A 17,081-nucleotide genomic window follows, 5' to 3' on the forward strand; every position below is an offset into this window, starting at 1 on the left:
CCTGGCTTTCCACGGGAGGCTGGCTCCATAGAGAATTTGTGACAGACCATCCACGTTGTGTGGTTAAGCGAGTTGAAATATAATCTGTATAATGCCCAGACCTCTATATGCTCTATGAAATTCAGACGTGCGCGCCGTTACATGATCCCAAACTATTCCCGCTTTACAAGGTCGGGGCGTTTGGCGTGATGGGTACCAAACCACCCTTGCCCTTGAACACCTCCAAAATATTAGCCTGCTCCGTCAAAATAAATCTATCCGTCTGCTTTCCAATGGCAGCTAGTCCCTTCCAACGCTCAAAATCCTCGGGGTTCCTCTTATCACCATGTGCTTCCTCCGCGTGTTCCCAGTGTCCTTTAGAGAACCCTAGCATGCCGCTGACTTTCTTGCTCGTAATGTCGTAAACTAGGGACACAATGGTACCTGTCTCCTCGAGCCAGTTGATCTGCCAGAGCTCTCCTGGTCGTACACACTGATATGCGGCGGTTTGATAGTTGATACGACCGGCCATCGGGCCACCGTGGATGGCATAAACGACACGGTTTTCAGAAAAGAACCAGATTTCGTAACGCCATTTCTCTGGGTTGCCCTCGGCGTCTGTAGCGTTGTAATCGTAAACGAGGTGTGTGTCGCGGATATCATCCTCGAAGGATGGGTCAAGGGGTGTGTTTGTTTGGTATCGTGGGAGAGCCATGATGAAAATTTATGGGTTGTTATTAAGATCAAACTTTTTCCCTTGATATAGCTTGGGTTCCATGACGTCTTTATACTCTCCCAAATCTGGTGATCTCGCTGAACGCCGAGATAACGTCATCCACTCCCTCGGAAAATGCGGCTCCCAGAGACTCCACTACGGCCGGAATTAACAAGACAGGTGCCGGGATGCCTTGCCGATATGTATATCCGAACCTCGATATGGCCAGAGCTTAAAGTGAAAACTTAAGTTGGCGTCGTATGATGTCACACCGCGCGACGATAACGTCCGAAAATTGGCGCAAAGCGCCGCCAGTCTCGCGATGTAGGAATACAATCAATCGGCCCTTTGGCCCAACAGACTGGAGTGGAGTTTCGGTTCGAGGCGCGTCTATTATCCTATTTGGTTTAACGCTGTTATCCTTTTGATAACTAGTCAACGTGAGGCGCTTTTATTGCCCTGTTTCGTACATATCTATGTCCCCGTGGCCGATACACATAGACAACTGTCCTCACGCTGCTGTCAGGCGTTTCGGCCTCTCCGTTCTATTGTTTGGTCTTCGCGATTCCAGATTGGACACATAAAGCTTCTCCCATTCGCACGTGTATTTTACGGCATAGTTAGCTGATCTGGTGATATCATCATGGCGATGCGACGCTTACAATGCATCTTGTAAACGCATGGCGGGAGATCCAACGAGAAAGTCATCTTATCAATATCATACAATACTATCAAAAATGAGGAACCATCTGGATCCAGGTGGGCGATATAAATACCCCTATAGGAACCTTCCTGATACTCATAAAGGACTCGACAATTATAAAAACCCTTGCACCACAAGATGCCACAACAAGCATCCCAAAGATGCCAAGACTCATCTTAAAATACCTCGATGCCAGGACATCCTTGGTATTGGTCGAATACACTTCAAATGTGATGAAGAGAGCGACGCCGATGCCAAAGAAAAATACGGGCAACGCGCACGCAACAGTCAAGCAACTGATCTTCCAAGCGAGTTTTTCTGCACTTGTTGGGAACATCCAGTTCCATGCTGAGAGATGCACTCCCCCGTATATGGCCGACATGACCATGGCTGAGAAGGGTACCCAGGGCGTGTTCAAGAGGGTGAAGAGTCGGGCGCAGAATAATAGATAAAATCCATAGGACTTCTCCTCATCCTTCAGGGTCTTGAAGTCCAGATTTCCTCCCCGATTGGTGAATGGAAGTTCACTAAAAGTGTCGGTGTCATTTTGGGGTACGAACTCGTCCAAGCGAGAAAGATAGAGTGGTAGGGGTGGCCCGTCACTCGGGAGGACACCCGGTATCCTCATGGGTTCGTCGACGTCGCTTAGCTGGACCTTTGGGGCCGTTATAGCCAACTCGCGGCGTTTCTCGAAGGCGAAGGTTCTGAAGATCGAATCCCACCGACGAATAAACTCCTCTGATATCTCGATATGACCACGGTCGATGAAAGGAGCCAAAAGAGATCCATCCAAAGAGTCAGAAGAATTTCTGCGCAGGAATTCCGAAGATTGCCGGTTCGAATTGTCATAGTAATATGTTGAAAAGTGATCAGGGATAGGCTGCTGCATGCCGTTGCCATAATGTCGGGTACCGTGTCCATACAGGGCGACGCCGGATGGTAGAATGTTGCCATAATACATCTTCGACCCTAGTTCGGGCATAATCCATTTCATAGGTTTGCCGTCCAGCCCCAGCGGAGGTTCTTGGTAATCACTCCTTGGAGCCTCGAAGAGTGCCATGTGATAGCAGGCCCACGAGTAAAACTGTTGTTGGACTTTCAAGGCTATCTCGCCCTCGAAATCGCCCATCTTTACCACAAGAGGCTCTTGGACGTTGAGAGGTTTCTAAGAGGGCATGTTAGTTGCTATTGTGAATAGATGCCTCGGACGCAGGGAGGAAGTAAACTATACCTTGAACCAGCAAACATAGAAAAGTACTGCACACACCACGTGAACCATGGTGTGGACCTCTAACAATGTCAAGGGAAGGTTGGTGATCTTCCTAGAAATACACTGTATCACCATCCAGAGAACTTGGATGACCACCAAGCACTTCTGGAGAATATCGGCTTTGCTTTTGTCGTCAATGTCCTTCTTTTGAATCTTGATCCAGTGCCCCCGTTCAGCAAGCCAGATAATAGTCTGGGTGCTTGGGCGAGCGGTGAATGGTCTCCGCGTGAAATGTTCCCGCCAATCGGTGTCCATGTCGCTCTCTGACATGATTTCATCAACGTCAAAGTGTAGACCTCCCATAATGATAAAGAAGGCATATCGAAGATCGATTTCAAACTTTTATGTCATTTCAGTATATCATTGATGTACGGGACACGTGCGGAGAGACATCTTACGTTCGCATCTGATCCCCCTCGCCGCCCAAGCTCAAAGTCTTCTCGCCGATTCTTGCGACGTATCTTAAGGAGTCTAGATTTGAGATTCCATGCTTGCCGTAGTTGATATGCCGCCATGAATAAAGCAATTTCAGGCGCAAAAAGGGTCAGGGCGACCCATTTTAGCTTTTGAAGGAAGATAAATCGTGAAGAGGTCTTGATGGGGACGTCTAGATGCAACGCGGTGTAGATACACGCAACGAGCGTGAGCACGCAGCTTTGTATGATATCGAGACTACCGCGGACGTTTGGCGAATCGGTCCAGGTAGGGGCGAAAATGGTTCGTAGGTCCTCGGTGCTATTCTCATGCGGAATGAGAAGAGACCACGGGATTTGCGTCGACGAGTTCGCCATCGCCAGATGAAGCGCTATCGCTTCGTGAAGTTGTCAACGACTCTTCAATTTCGACATAGAAAACAGAGATAAGGATGAAAGATGTGAATTTTTGTCACAGCCTGGTTTGGGGTCGAGACCTATTTAACGCGTGCCAAGGTTGACTTGGGTTGAAAACCAGGCCACCAATCACAAGCTAGGAGCCCATGGCTGTGCAGCGAGCTGAACGAAACATGGCTTACCAAGCTAGGTCGAGAACCAATAACTAACGGGGAACCTGCAGGCGCTTTATCGACTATTGGAATTCCAGGCTGTCTCGACCGGCTTTTTTTGCCGGTGCCGATTGCCAAGGCAGATCGGATGAAGCCTGTACCTGAAACCATAGTGAAGGTGAGGAAGGCAATGAGTTGGACCATGCAACCCGTGATGAAAACGTCGCAGAAGAGAACGTGATGTTGTTAGTGTTTTTATCAATGACGTCTCCGTCGGCCACAACATCAAAGAACGTAATAATCAACACATGATGGCATTGAAACCCAATACCGTCATCTAGAACAGTGGGAATTGTCCAATTATGCGTATGACCGTTTGAGCACTCAACGGAGACATGTAGTTCAATCTCCAAGGCATTACACCGTTAGATTGTCACAAACAAACTTACTTTTCTGTCGTGCATTTTATGCAGCCTTCCCGGGAATGCACATGTCGTCTTGTGGCTGGGGCCTGCCAAGGAACCGGATTGTGGCACCAATAGATGATCACCTTGGCATTCTCCCTTGCCAAAGACCATATTTAATCTACAGTAGGTGATGAACATGACTGAGAACCTTCAAAGCAGATGGAGTTGAAGAGATTTTTGTTTGATGTTGCGTTGAAAGAGGCTTGGCCATGGCGGCAGACTTCAACTCCTGTCAAGTAAGCAAGTTAATAGAAGGTCATAGCTTGTCCTTAACAGTCTCACCCAGGGTTATTGACAATAGACTGCTCTACGGAGTACGATAGAAAAGGAAAAGCATCAGTGGCTACCCCAGAGCAGTCACAAGCCAGTGGGAGCGGAGGCTGAATGATTCGCGATGTGGCGTTCCGGGGCGGCCAAGATTGCACCCGAGCCAATCTCTCTCTCGAGTAGCTAATCCTCTCGACGCCTCTTGATATCCGATGCGGCACATTGATAGCCGTGGCGCCAGGAAACTTCAGCACGTAACTCAAACCTTGGTAATCCTGCAGAACTGTTCATACAAAGTCTCGGTTCCTCCCGCAGCACCGCGATCGACCTTCTCGACCTTTGACCTTTCCATGTTCACTCGAACAATACTACAATGGGCCTCCAGCACCGTCTAATATTTGCATCAATTCTATTTACCTCATTTCTCGTACCAAAGGCCCTTGCGCGTGACCTTTCCTCACCCAGCTTATCCGAGTATCCTCGCTGTGCAGTACGACTCACCCCTACCCGAGGATCCCCTCTTTTGACACCCTGTTCTAGGCAAAATGCATGATCACCGCCCTTCAAGGGGGCTTTTGTGCCCCTAGCAACCAGACGTGTATTTGTGTAGACCACGAGTTTCAGCAAAATGTCACGAGCTGCGTGTCCGCGACCTGTACCATACCTGAAGCATTAAGTGCGTAAGCTCCGTCCAGCCAACAATAGGTCACTATCTACGGGATCTGCGCTAATACCTGGTACTGCAGAGGCCAAGAACTCCAGCTTAGCAGATTGCGGTGCTCCAATACGCGACCGCTCGCAACAGTTTGTCACTCTCTCCACTGCTCTCACTGTAGCAGCAGGCGTCTTTGTTGCAATTCGGTTCGGTTATAAGCTGTCGGTCTCAACTATCAACATCGATGTCGATGACTGGCTGGTCCTGGCGGCAATCCTCTCCTTCATTCCTGCTGCCGTAATCACTGTCCATGGTACAACGGCCAATGGGTTCGGTCGAGACATCTGGACTCTTAGTCCTCAGCATATTACCACAATCACACGCCTCTGCTACATCCTAGGAACATTATACTTCCTGCAGACTGTGTTAGTGAAGCTGGCCATTATCGGATTCTACATACGCATATTCCCTATGCGGGAAACCCAGCGTCTGCTCTGGGGCACCTTCATTTTCACCTCCTTGTGGGGCGTTGCATTTGTCATTGTAGGCATCTTTCCCTGCACGCCCATCTCATATTTCTGGGACCAATGGGATGGACTGCATAAAGGCAAATGCAATGACATCAATGCTATTTTATGGTCGCACGCCAGTTTCAGCGTCGCCCTAGACCTATGGATGCTAGCCGTGCCGCTGTGGCAGCTGCGAAGTCTCCAGCTCCATTGGAAAAAGAAGGTCGGCGTGGCCTTCATGTTCAGTGTTGGTACCTTGTAAGTTGTCTCCCCTGTGGCTCTTACTCTGCCGGACACGTACTGATGCCTTGATAGCGTAACCGTCGTGAGCGTTATCCGTTTCAAATCTTTGGTACATTTCGGCAAGTCGATAAACAAGACATGGGAGCTATATAATGTGTCTGTCTGGTCCACCATTGAGATCACTGTGGGCATTATGTGCGCCTGTCTCCCAGCGATGCGCGCAGTGCTCGTCAAGATCTTCCCCATATTGTCCGCTTCATCGACGCAAAGTAGCAGAGGCAATCAATACTACGAGCGACATAACAGTCTTCCACCCATGGCTGGTAGAATGGGGGCCCAGGCTGTGGCAACTGCCAGCGCCAATCGACTGCATTCTGACGAGGAGCACTACGTGGAGACACCTGGGATTATCTTTCACAAGACCTATGGTGTGCGATACAGCGAGAGTGATGAAGCGAGGCTCATGCCAGAGAAGTCTGGAAACTCATTTGGTCAGAGAAAGCAGTGACGTACGGAGGAGACAATAGTTTGCGAACGGGAAGCTGTTGAACGTTGTGAAGAGCTATGGCTCGGGCATTTGGTTGAGAGCATCATGCGCTATTTCATTAACCAAAGGAAGCATATAATACGGCTTCTTTAAGGAGTAATATGGAGTGCCTATTTAATAAGGATATAACCAACCACTTGGTTTCATAGGCGAGCTGAGAATAAATGGCCACAGCTGGAAATTATGAAACTGGATGACCACCGTACCTGGTAGCGTCCGTATGCTGTTTCAGTGGCAAAGTGTTTATCCCTGCACTTATCGATCCCTCTATACATGCATTGACGTTGAACGTGCTCCCTTGGTGCACGGTGTGCCAAGTTTCAGAGTTGTCCATTTAAAATGACAGCTCCACCAAGGGAGTTATTGGAGGAGCACTTTGCATAAGAGGCTATGCCAGGTCAGCCGACCGCAGTCACCAGTTCATCATTTCATGGCTCTAGATTGTTCTCTCTGCAAATTTTACGCGGTTCCTCAAGTCTACCTCGCTTATCGACAAGAGTGTAATACAGATTGTGCTTTTGTCAACCCATATAAGCTTGATGAGGACAGAGTAAGATCTTTGCCTGGGCCCCTGTCATCCTTATTAAGTGGACCTAGCTTGCATTACTGTCTGCAAGCACTTAATAATCTGATGCTTGTTAGCACAGTTGCCACTGCCTGATGACATCCTGCCAAGGGGCTTTCCCTGGCAGCACTGACGTTGATCCTTGGCATTCACAGGGGGAGCCGATCTTTCACAATCAGGATTCATCTAGGAATAGCCCTTGACCCCTGCGCCACATGCGCCTTGCGGTAACCATTGCGAGGGACCCTTTGCTGTCTCTTGGCCCGTGGCTTTCTCTGTTTCGGCATTAAACATGACACAGCCAAGAATCCTTCAGAACATAGATATAATGGGATGCTGCCCCAGTAGCGTACCCATTGGAGATACATCCGCACGTTTCTTTATTCTCCAGCAATTTGCGAACACGAGGAGCAACAACTTTCACCACAATAGAATGATTCACAAGCTCCCACTTGTCTTCGGGGTAACATGGCTTTACCTTACTGGCGCACTTGCTGAGCGCAACTGCGACAACAGACTCTGTCTCACATCCTTCCGCTGGTGCGACTCAAGCCCATGTGATTTCCCCGACAATATCCTGTCGATACATAGCGACCTCGGCGACCGCAATACTGGGTACGGCGTCCTCCTTGGCACTGACGAGTACAACATCACCTGGATCCATGCCGACTCGGATCATCCGATTTCTATTGAGTGGCGGTTCCTTGTAGGCGAGACTGAGCCTGATTACGGTGGAAGGCTTCTTTCCTGGGGAGTTAGTAAGTGATCTTCGCTTCCTCCCTTACTCTAACATTCAGGGAGTGTCGATGCTGACCATCTCAAGACACAACGGATAGTCACTATGTCTTCAAACCTTACGACCTCTTCGCCAAGATGGCATCCTCTCCCAAATTCAACCTCACAGAGACTGAAATCCGTAGTCTCGCCAGTGGCATGATCAACGTCATTTTCATCAGACAACCAGAAAAAGGCGACGCTCAGGATGGCTGGCAGGACATGAGCTCCCAGTTCTCGGTGCAGAACGGATGGGCTGCTGCAGCTGCCCGAGCGCAGTATGACATTGGAAAGCAGAAGGAAGCGGATAAGTGGGAACTCGGTGTCGGTATCGGTGTAGGTCTTGGTGTGCCTTTCTTGATGGCTTTTACTGGGCTTCTGACCTGGTGGTTTACCAAGAAGAGATGGGCATCGACAGAACCTCCCAAAACTACAACCTAACAGCCGAAAACACTAGTAATCACAGGCTGTGTGTGTATGTCTACCTGTATTTACTCTCTCAAGTCCTTGCGAGCTAGTTCCCTGATACCTAAGAGAGACTTTACTAAACCTGAATCCTTAATTGTGTACTCTCGCCCCTGGTGTATGTGATAGTTGCGTTTTGATTCTGGCCTTGGATAGAAGTCATCTTTCACTCCTCGCATGATACTACCTATGAAAGTAGTTTTAATCAGGGTTTATTTAAAAAGAGATTTGAAACTGAGTATGAAGGGGTACCATAAACTTGCCTTTGCCGACTGGTGATGCACGTGATAAGCAAGGTGGTATCATACTTACAACCCACAAGGGTCTATAATGTTATGAGGTATACAACACTCATCTAGCGTGGCGGGTACTATTTATAGTGCGTTTCGAGCGAGGGCGCTTAGTACTGCTGTACCACCCCCTCTGACCGAGCCAACCAGGAGCTGCGAGAAAGAGAATACATCACATGCCACTATATGAACATAACAGGCCAAGTACCAGCATTTCCCCTCTATCTCTCCCGCGTTGATACTTAATAGACTTCAAGCCAAGATCAACTGAACCACGATGGCGAGATCATCAATAGAGGCACTCCCACAAGGTGGCGAATCTGCTCCACTGCTAGGCGAAATCGGCCTTAGTCCCCCTGAGGGGATGGATCCCCTGACTACCTGATACCTGGTTCGTAGTGGCGAGGTAGATGCGTTCCCACCCTTTAACATTATAGACCCTTGTGAGTTTAAGCGCCGGCAAATTAAATTGCTGCTGCGCCGCTCATGCCGACGTCACCATCCCTGAGTCCTTAAAAGGTGCTACTACTCGCTATCAACTCTGCTCGATATCTCAACCCTTCACTTATCTCGATCTTCTGCCTCAGTTAATCCATCGAGGGCCGGGCTTCAACTATAATAAAGAACACATTTCTTCACTTATCTCCTGTTCAACTTCAACACATATCAACATGTCCCTACCCACTCAACCCGAGCGAACCGCCCAGTCATCTGAGGCAGTAAAACTCCAGCCGCTGGCCCATCAACCCATGGGTATTGCCCTCTTATGCATATTCTCATCCGAGGTTAAGCTAACAAGACGTGACTCAAGACGCTCAACGACCGCAGCCAAATGAGCAAGCTCCATCAGATACCGAGCTCAGTCTCAGAGGTGGTAGGGCGGGCGAGGGCGCGTGCCCTGGTCGGTTCTGCGGCATCCCATGCCCCCTCAACTGTTCAATCTGCATCATTCCCATTCCCTGTTGCTGTTAAGGATTTTTCGCGGTATGATTGGTTATGTGTGAGGAACATCTTGGAACATCGGGCGAGTCGACGTACTAGTAACTCTGTATTTGTCAACGGAAAGTAAATAAGTAGTTGAGCGGCGTGGATTTGAATAGCTATGGAAATCTATCATGTTATATCAAGATCTCGCGTCCCAAACTGTTGACAACTCCATTCATAGGACCGTGACAAAGCTGCAACACTCTTTATAGATTCCTAAAAATTCACCGTTGAGGCTCTATCCTGCCGTGCTTCGAATTAAATGAGCCAAGTACAATATTATCCCTGATGACCTTCCACTCCTCCAGTCTCATCCTGTGCTGTCTGGTGTGAATGTGCGTACTCTGCCCCTCTTCATACGAGTCATCTCCATACTCAGCCACAAGCTTTACTACCTTTACATTATGTTGCCACATCTTGTTCAATTTCAATTATCCTCGCTTTCTATCGCCATAGCTTCTGCGTAATCTGGGAGAAGAGACAAAACTGACGCAATATCGTCATCATCAGCCCGCCCTGAAAGGCTGGAGATTGGTCTCCTGGGATGCAGTTGCGAGGACCAGACCTCTCTTTCTTCTTCGGTGCCGTTGCTGCCGGAGGTTCCGTGGCGAGTAGACTCGGCGCCCCGGTCAACATGTGTCGGGTCCACCGCCAGGCTGGATGATCCGTCAATATAGAAACACCTAAGACGGGACACTTCAGTGTCATAACAGCCACAACGACTTAGAAAGATAGTTTCTTCGTGACTCGTATCTTCAAGAGAGAAGGAAGTCGGAGGCTCAATGTGCTCGTTGATTCGACAGTCGATAAGATACACCCCGATGGTTAATGTCTTCGATGTCACCCACCTCTGCTGTCTGGGGGAATCCATGGTTAGGTAACACGCACGGAGGGTAATCTATAAAGAGCAAAGCATCAATACTTTCGTCCCTCTGAGTTCTTCAGAGTTCATGGGACTCACCTCGAGATGATGTTCCACTCTGAAGGGAGCGTTATGGCAACTGGCATTTAGCTGTTTTTCATGGGCTTCGCGCATTTGCCTGCAAGTCGGCAACCGAAATTCAACGGCAGCTGGCCCTGGCTGAGTGGCCATTGCCATTGGAATCCAGACATCGTCCTCAAGCTGTATCAACTGATCATGGGGTGATAGAGAGACCCTCCGCTGAGACAACTCGCGTCGAAGACCAGTCTGCGAAAGATGCGTCACTGTTTGCACAAGGACGCATCTAGCAGATGTGCCGAGGGCAGAGAAGGAAAGAGTGGCTACGATTCGTATCAGGCCTCCAAAGGTAATGATGAAACGAGAGGCTTCCAAAATGAAAGAACAGTTGGCTATTTCCCCACGGATGGTTCTCGTACCAAAATCCAAAAAAGGCCCTCCCTGTATCACCAAGATTTCATGCCTCAGTTGGAGAAGGGGGTCAGCAAAAAGTCGAGGTTTTTGGAAAGTCACTTGAACTTCCCATCTGATCGACATATGCTCAGTCTGCACGCTGGCCTTCTGTTTCCAATGAAGGAGAATGAACTCGAACGAGGTGGTGTATGGCCCCTCCGCCAAATAGTTGAGATAAGGCAAACCATCCCAGGCCTTTGATAACAAGGGCTTGACGCCTGTTAACGTCTTCCTTGTGCTTTTCAAGGTGGTATTCAAGTCGAAGTTGGTGGCCTTCCGAAGTCGTAGTTGTTTCCTCTCAGAGCTTATAACCTCCGCTGGGCCATCCCCCCAGGGCCTTTTCGTTGTTGATATGCACCTAAGAGTGACGATGGCATCGGTGATCTGGACCGCCTTGAAAACTTGAAGATATATTCCGCCCTGGAGTACCAAATCCTGGTACGGTCCCAGGATGGCAAAGGGCTTTGAGAACCATAGCTGACATTTCATATTGTTTTCTGAAACGGCCTCCGTTTGGGGCACAGTAGACACCTCGTCGACCTTACTGACTGGTGCCGGGAAGGGGGCTGCTCGATGGTTGCTTGGGCCTGAGTCATCCCTTTCGACCTGGCTTAGCTTTTCTCCCGTACTGGCAACAAGCGCTCTTTTATGATTGTCCACCTCTGTTGCAATGGATTCCTCAATGGCTCTCAGCCGCGAGGCTACTTCAACGGCCTCGTCGCTCATCTCACCAAAAACTTGCTCCATCATCGCTAGCGCCGACTTCAAGGCTTGTTGCGATGAGATCAAATCTCCAGTCCTGGCGCAACATGATGCAAAGTCACGTAGCAGGCCCGCATGCCTCGGGTCGCTGGTCTCCTCAGTTTGTGTCGTGCGGAGGTAGTCCATGGCGGCTGAAAAAAGCTTTTTTGGCGCTTTGCGGCTTTCCAAGTGAAAGATAGAAGCCTGCAATGGAGGAAGGAATCATAAAGAACTGGTATGCAAATCTTCCGTTTGGCGGCAGTAGATCACTCTCATCGACGTGTCTTGAGATTGTATCCAAGCAGCGATCAATGAGATTGGAGAGCCGGTAAGCGATATCAAGATTGCCTCTTCTCTCTTTCGCTTTCCTACTCATTGTTAACACCAATCTTTAAATTACGTAAACACTCTTACCCTTTTCGTGCGCTCTGAGACTGGATGTAGCGCGCCAGGCCATAGGAGGCCTGCATAATCCACTCTGTTCTCTCCTCACCCATGGCATCAAGACGCCATTGACAGAGAGAGGCATGGAGAGAGATTGACATCACATTGCCATTGGCATCGCTTACTTTCTTGACCAAAAAAAGCCTTTCAAGCTCGTAGATTGCTAGTTTGAGTTCAATGTCGTTGTCTACCAAGACTTGGAGCTGGCTCGACAGGTCGATCCCTTCCAAGCTGTTTTGGCACTTGTGGAGCTCCAGGCCATGCAAAAGAGAGATTGGAATACTCAACGGTCCATAAACGGAGCAAAGGCTTAGTAAATGGCCAGTATGGGGGTTCTTGGCAATCAGTGACTTGTAAAGGGCGTCAAACATGCTGAAGAGGGACTCGCTTGTATCCCACATCCACATTCCGGGGTCAACTTGAAACCGAGCAATACGCTTGTAGTTCTCGGTGAAATCTTGCGCAAAGGACCCAAGGGGCATAATTCCCTCATGAATGAGGATCCCGGCGAGTTCAAGACCAAGAGGGAAGCCGTCAAGAACCTTGGCCGCTTGCCTGGCTGCATCTTGGTCTAGGGAGGGTTAGTGAAGGTCAAACCACAATCACACGACTTACCCTCTTGAGTCAGTTCCCCTTGACCCGTCGAGGCTCGCCACAGAAGGTGAGACTGGGCAGATACCCCGTCGAGGCGTTCAACCGGAATTTGCGCCCTCTTCAAGAGACGTGCTATCGCCTTGTGTGTTGAGGTGACACAAACAGACCCAGGCGAAAGGTTCATAAAGGGTTCCAGCAAGGTTCTATTTGGAATCGGATCGTTCGCTCGATCGATGACAACAAGCCAGTGGTTGTCCAAGGTGTTTCGCAACCAGTCCAAGACAAAGGCTCTCGGTGAAGCGATTTGCCCCTGGACCTGGACGCCAGCGACGCGTTCGCAAATGCCTCCAAAGCAAGAAGCAAATGATTGCTCAATGCTCGTCTCTGAGGCTGCATCAATCCACAGGATTGCCGAGAATTGGAGTCTCCGCTGGGTCACATACTCGTGGGCCAACTGCGTCTTGCCGGACCCAGAGATACCGCAAAGGATAACCCCTTTCTGTCCTTCTGACGGCTGTTCAAGGTACTTGATCATACCAGATATCTCACTTTCTCTTCCAAAGAACCGATCGGTCTTTGGTGGAAGTTCACATAAAAGTGCACCCTTGAGAGGACTTAGAGGGACATCGCATATATCTAAGAAACTAAGTACAAAACCCTCAGAGCAGTGAAAGTTACTTACCACTCTGCTGAGAGACAGCGTCTCCGGGACCCAGGTGATACAATACTGCCTTGGCATAAGCAGCAGCCATTGCCGCAGCATACGGCTGCCAGTCTTTGTTTTTGTGTTCGTCCCCGTAGTCGCAAACACCCCGAATGACGCCGACTGGAATACGATTCATGGTACCAGCCGCCTCCATCTCCAGCCCAATTATGTTGTATTTGTCTCTCAGCTCGTTGCGTCTTTCTGCATTCCTCACAAGCTTATCGCCACTCCCGATGGGGCCATACCACACACGGATCCGGTTGTTTGCTGACCGCTCGCCTCGTGTTACGACGTGAAAAGCGCCCTCGCTATCAGTGCTGTAGAGAACATCTTTCTCCTGACCGGGATCCTGAAAGGTGCCCCGAGGATGCTGCTTGTCCTTGATTGTCTCATACAGAGGCAAGAATTCGTCGACATCATTGGGTGCCATCATCTTGATACTTCCTATAGCGGATCGGACGACAGTTTCGGTATTGGCCAAAACACGGCCAAGTCGCAGCGGCTGAAACCCATTGGCGGTTTCCTTGCCGAGCTCATAGGCAATAAGCCCTGCACTCTCGCCCTCCGGCAGGCCGACGAGGACATCTCCAAGCCGGATATCAAAAGGAGATATCAAAACGAGGGACTCTTTCGAGATTCGGAAGTCCCGCTGCGATGCCGACGAGCAAGCCGAACCAGAGATTGGGGAAAAGCTTCTTCACCTGACTCGCCAGGGCCGCAGCCGAGCCGGTGCCATACTCCTGGCTCTCGGGCAGTGTGGCAATGATGATGTTGTGTCCGTTGATATCTCCAGCCTGGAAAACGTAATCATCGCCTCGGCTAACGGGAAATCGGCCTCTGTGTCTGTGGTCGAGCATGTGGAGAGCTGCCTGAGCCTCGGTTTCCAACGGCGCGATCCACGCGATCGTATAGAGCGCAGGATCTAGCCTGTTCATTGTGTCGTCTTGCGAGGATCAACAGGTAGCCGGATCAGATGATGGAAGTTGATGGAAGGCGAAAACTGAATCAGGCTGCGAAGAGACAGGTCAACCCCGCTGTTATCTCTTTCCTCTTCACTACATTTTCAGGTCGCCTCGATTCAGACCTGCAGTAGGTGGCTGTGCGTCTGAAGTGGCGTATCCTCGAGTGCCAAGCGTGACGAGGCTCTGGCCGACAGGTCTTTTCTTGGTCGGCTGCCATCGAAGGAACTCTCGACGATGATAGTGGCAGCATGTAACTTGGACCACGAGGGGAAAGGAAGGCGATTGAGCCTGGTAAGCACGTTCTTCGGGAGGACAGAAATTCGGGCATTGAACAGCGATGTTGAAGCAAGGAAGATCGCGACTATCATCACCGAGGGTGTTCAGGGGTTACCTAAGATCTAAGGCATCCATTCATATGGATGAAGGAAAAAGAAGCACCAAGACATGCATAGGTGGGCATTAACATATTCTCAACTAAAGATAGTATACGTAGTAAGTAAAATAGACTAAAGGTAAGAATATCATTTTTCTTATTTTCATATATTTTATTTAGCTCCAATTATATTATTGAACGTAGTTAGGTAACCTTTTGTGTCGCCCCCTGCTTCGCTCATTTCCTCACTCGTGTACTGTTGCTTCTGCCCACGGCGCTGCTTCTGTCCTTCTTTCCTTCTTTCCTCATTTCGTCGTACGCATGCAATTGCCATGTTTATGAAAAATCTTTGGACCGACGGCGACACAGTTATTTATCCGATCCCGCCTCGGAGAGTAATTGCCCCGTACGCACTCAGCCGTAGCCCGTTCTGCAGACCAGGATGGGGGCAGGCAACCCACTTGTCGTTGGATCCTCAAGCCACAGCGAAAGAGCCCAGGTAGCCAGAGCTAACAGCTTTCTTAGACAACTTGGTGAGGCCTCAATGCGTTAGCCTTTTCCGACTGCAAGGCCGAGAGATGTACTGCATTCGATAAGCTCCCATCTTAATCACCTTCAAACACCACACAGGCTCCGGGCTTGCTTGAGCATCCAGGGTAACTGTTTTATCGATAAGGGGCTACGATAAGCAGATAAGCATCCATGTAGCAAACAGCAACTGCACTTGCCAACAGGGTTACTGGCACACCTTGATGGATTCATTACCCAATTCTCCACAGGGCTTCCCCGGCAGCTGAAGGCCGACTGCGGAACACGGGTGCGGAAGCTGGCCGCCCAGAGTACAAAACACGTACAAAATTGCATGCCATTGGTTCAACTTGCGAGTGGCCTGACTCCAGAGCTCCGAAAACCGCCTCGAGCGTGAGGTGTGTCGGGATGGTGATGGTGATTTAATCTCCGATCTTATCTGATCGATAACTTAAAGGTCAATGCCACCCGACGACCCGACGGACCTGCTACAAGTGATATCATCGCTTTTCATGGCCTAAATATTGAGCGAGTCGCTGAATACCCCAATCGAAGTCACCAAGACTTCTTCTTCAATTACCGAGCAACTTCTCGTCTCAGGGTTTGTCTACACCCACTACGATCCCAATGGAATCCAAGCCCAAGGCCATCATTGTTGGCGCCGGAATCGCAGGCCTGGCAACAGCCTGGTGGCTCGACAGAGCTGGCTGGACCTCGATCATTGTCGAAAGAGCCGCCAGCGTGCGAGAAGGAGGCTACGTCGTCAGTCTTTCCGGCTGTTGCCTCGACACTCTCAAGCAGATGAACGTCTTTGACGATTTGAAGGCTCGATCGTACAACTTTGATGAAAACGTCATCAAGGACACAAAGGGCCGCGAAATGCTCCGGTTGCACTACGCTGATGTGCATGGCGGGCTGGATAGCTTTGCTGTGCGTCGAGGTGACCTTGCCGATGTCCTTTTTAAAGCCTTGCCAGCGACGGCATCTATTCAATTCGACCAGACGCTGGAAACCGTCATAGACGACGGAGACAAAGTCAAAGCAACCTTGAAAGGTGGCGAAACCATTGAGGCTGACCTCTTGATCGGCACCGACGGAATCCGCTCCTCCATCAGAAACCAGTTCTGGAAAGGCGCCGATTGTCTGGAGGACCTCGGCTACTCTTACGCGGTATACGATGTCGACGAGAAGAAGGAGCTCGAGGCGTCATGTGTCTCTTTCAACAGCCCGGGACATCTCGATGTCTTCTACTGCTTGCGCAATGACCGACTGGCTGCAATGCACATCTGGCGAGACGACCTCGCCCATCTTCAAGAACGAGACGATCGTTTCGGCATTCTCCGCAAGGTCACAGATGGGGGAGCCGCGCAGGTGACCGAAATTATCGACAAGGCAGAAGCAGCTGACAGCGCTGTCATCATTGATAGCCTTACCATGGTGTGCTTGCCGCAGTGGTCCAAAGGGCGCGTTCTTCTCGTCGGAGACGCAGCTCACTGCCTCACGCTACTCTCCGGTCAAGGTGCCGGCATGGCCCTCACATCTGCCGAGATCTTGGGCAAGGCGTTCATGGCGACTAAGGACATCCCGCAGGCTCTTGCCAGCCACGAGAAGAAGCTCCGCCCTGTCATCGAAAACCTCCAGCGCCGCAGCAAGAAGATGGCGGCCATGTACATTCCGAAGAGCATCTGGGGATATCACCTTCGAAACCTTGTGCTCAAGATTATGCCGAGTTCGTGGATTGCTTCGTGGCATGTTAGCAGTGCCAAGGTCGAGATGGACTTGGCCACAGTTAAAACCTGAGGCCGGCTGCATTCATAGTCGCAAGTTCAGGGGTGTTCTTAAGGAGTAGAAGGAGAATATCCAAAGCGAGCCATTCATCTCGAATTCTATTAATATCTAGTAATCTGCAGTTAACATCCGTGTTT

General features: G+C 49.9%; 5 protein-coding genes and 1 pseudogene across 6 annotated transcripts, besides 1 other annotated feature; 3 read left to right on the forward strand and 3 right to left on the reverse strand.

Annotated features, from left to right (window-relative positions):
* Positions 1 to 163: 163 nt before the first annotated feature.
* NCS57_01307300 (uncharacterized protein) lies at positions 164 to 694 on the reverse strand (the record flags this gene model as incomplete). Its single annotated transcript, XM_053062723.1, has 1 exon — positions 164 to 694. The coding sequence occupies one exon, from the start codon at positions 692 to 694 to the stop codon at positions 164 to 166; it is 531 nt and encodes a 176-aa protein (XP_052907618.1).
* A 731-nt stretch (positions 695 to 1,425) lies between these two features.
* On the reverse strand, positions 1,426 to 3,458 carry NCS57_01307400 (uncharacterized protein; the record flags this gene model as incomplete). Its single annotated transcript, XM_053062724.1, has 3 exons — positions 1,426 to 2,562; positions 2,629 to 3,006; positions 3,066 to 3,458. 3 exons carry the CDS (start codon positions 3,456 to 3,458, stop codon positions 1,426 to 1,428), a joined length of 1,908 nt encoding a protein of 635 aa, XP_052907619.1.
* A 1,298-nt stretch (positions 3,459 to 4,756) lies between these two features.
* On the forward strand, positions 4,757 to 6,298 carry NCS57_01307500 (CFEM domain-containing protein; the record flags this gene model as incomplete). Its single annotated transcript, XM_053062725.1, has 4 exons — positions 4,757 to 4,873; positions 4,924 to 5,059; positions 5,130 to 5,805; positions 5,863 to 6,298. The coding sequence occupies 4 exons, from the start codon at positions 4,757 to 4,759 to the stop codon at positions 6,296 to 6,298; spliced, it is 1,365 nt and encodes a 454-aa protein (XP_052907620.1).
* Positions 6,299 to 7,335: 1,037 nt separating this feature from the next.
* Positions 7,336 to 8,117, forward strand: NCS57_01307600 (uncharacterized protein; the record flags this gene model as incomplete). Its single annotated transcript, XM_053062726.1, has 2 exons — positions 7,336 to 7,660; positions 7,726 to 8,117. The coding sequence occupies 2 exons, from the start codon at positions 7,336 to 7,338 to the stop codon at positions 8,115 to 8,117; spliced, it is 717 nt and encodes a 238-aa protein (XP_052907621.1).
* Positions 8,118 to 11,965: 3,848 nt separating this feature from the next.
* Positions 11,966 to 14,228, reverse strand: NCS57_01307700 (annotated as a pseudogene). The gene is made up of 4 exons: positions 13,995 to 14,228; positions 13,270 to 13,942; positions 12,609 to 13,223; positions 11,966 to 12,564 (listed from the first exon to the last, which is right to left on the reverse strand).
* Positions 11,966 to 14,228: a sequence feature.
* A 1,555-nt stretch (positions 14,229 to 15,783) lies between these two features.
* On the forward strand, positions 15,784 to 16,956 carry NCS57_01307800 (FAD-binding-3 domain-containing protein; the record flags this gene model as incomplete). The annotated part of the gene is made up of 1 exon (XM_053062727.1): positions 15,784 to 16,956. One exon carries the CDS (start codon positions 15,784 to 15,786, stop codon positions 16,954 to 16,956), a length of 1,173 nt encoding a protein of 390 aa, XP_052907622.1.
* Positions 16,957 to 17,081: the final 125 nt, after the last annotated feature.

Source organism: Fusarium keratoplasticum, chromosome 11 (assembly GCF_025433545.1).
Source record: "Fusarium keratoplasticum isolate Fu6.1 chromosome 11, whole genome shotgun sequence".
NCBI classification, from domain to species: Eukaryota; Fungi; Ascomycota; class Sordariomycetes; order Hypocreales; family Nectriaceae; genus Fusarium; species Fusarium keratoplasticum.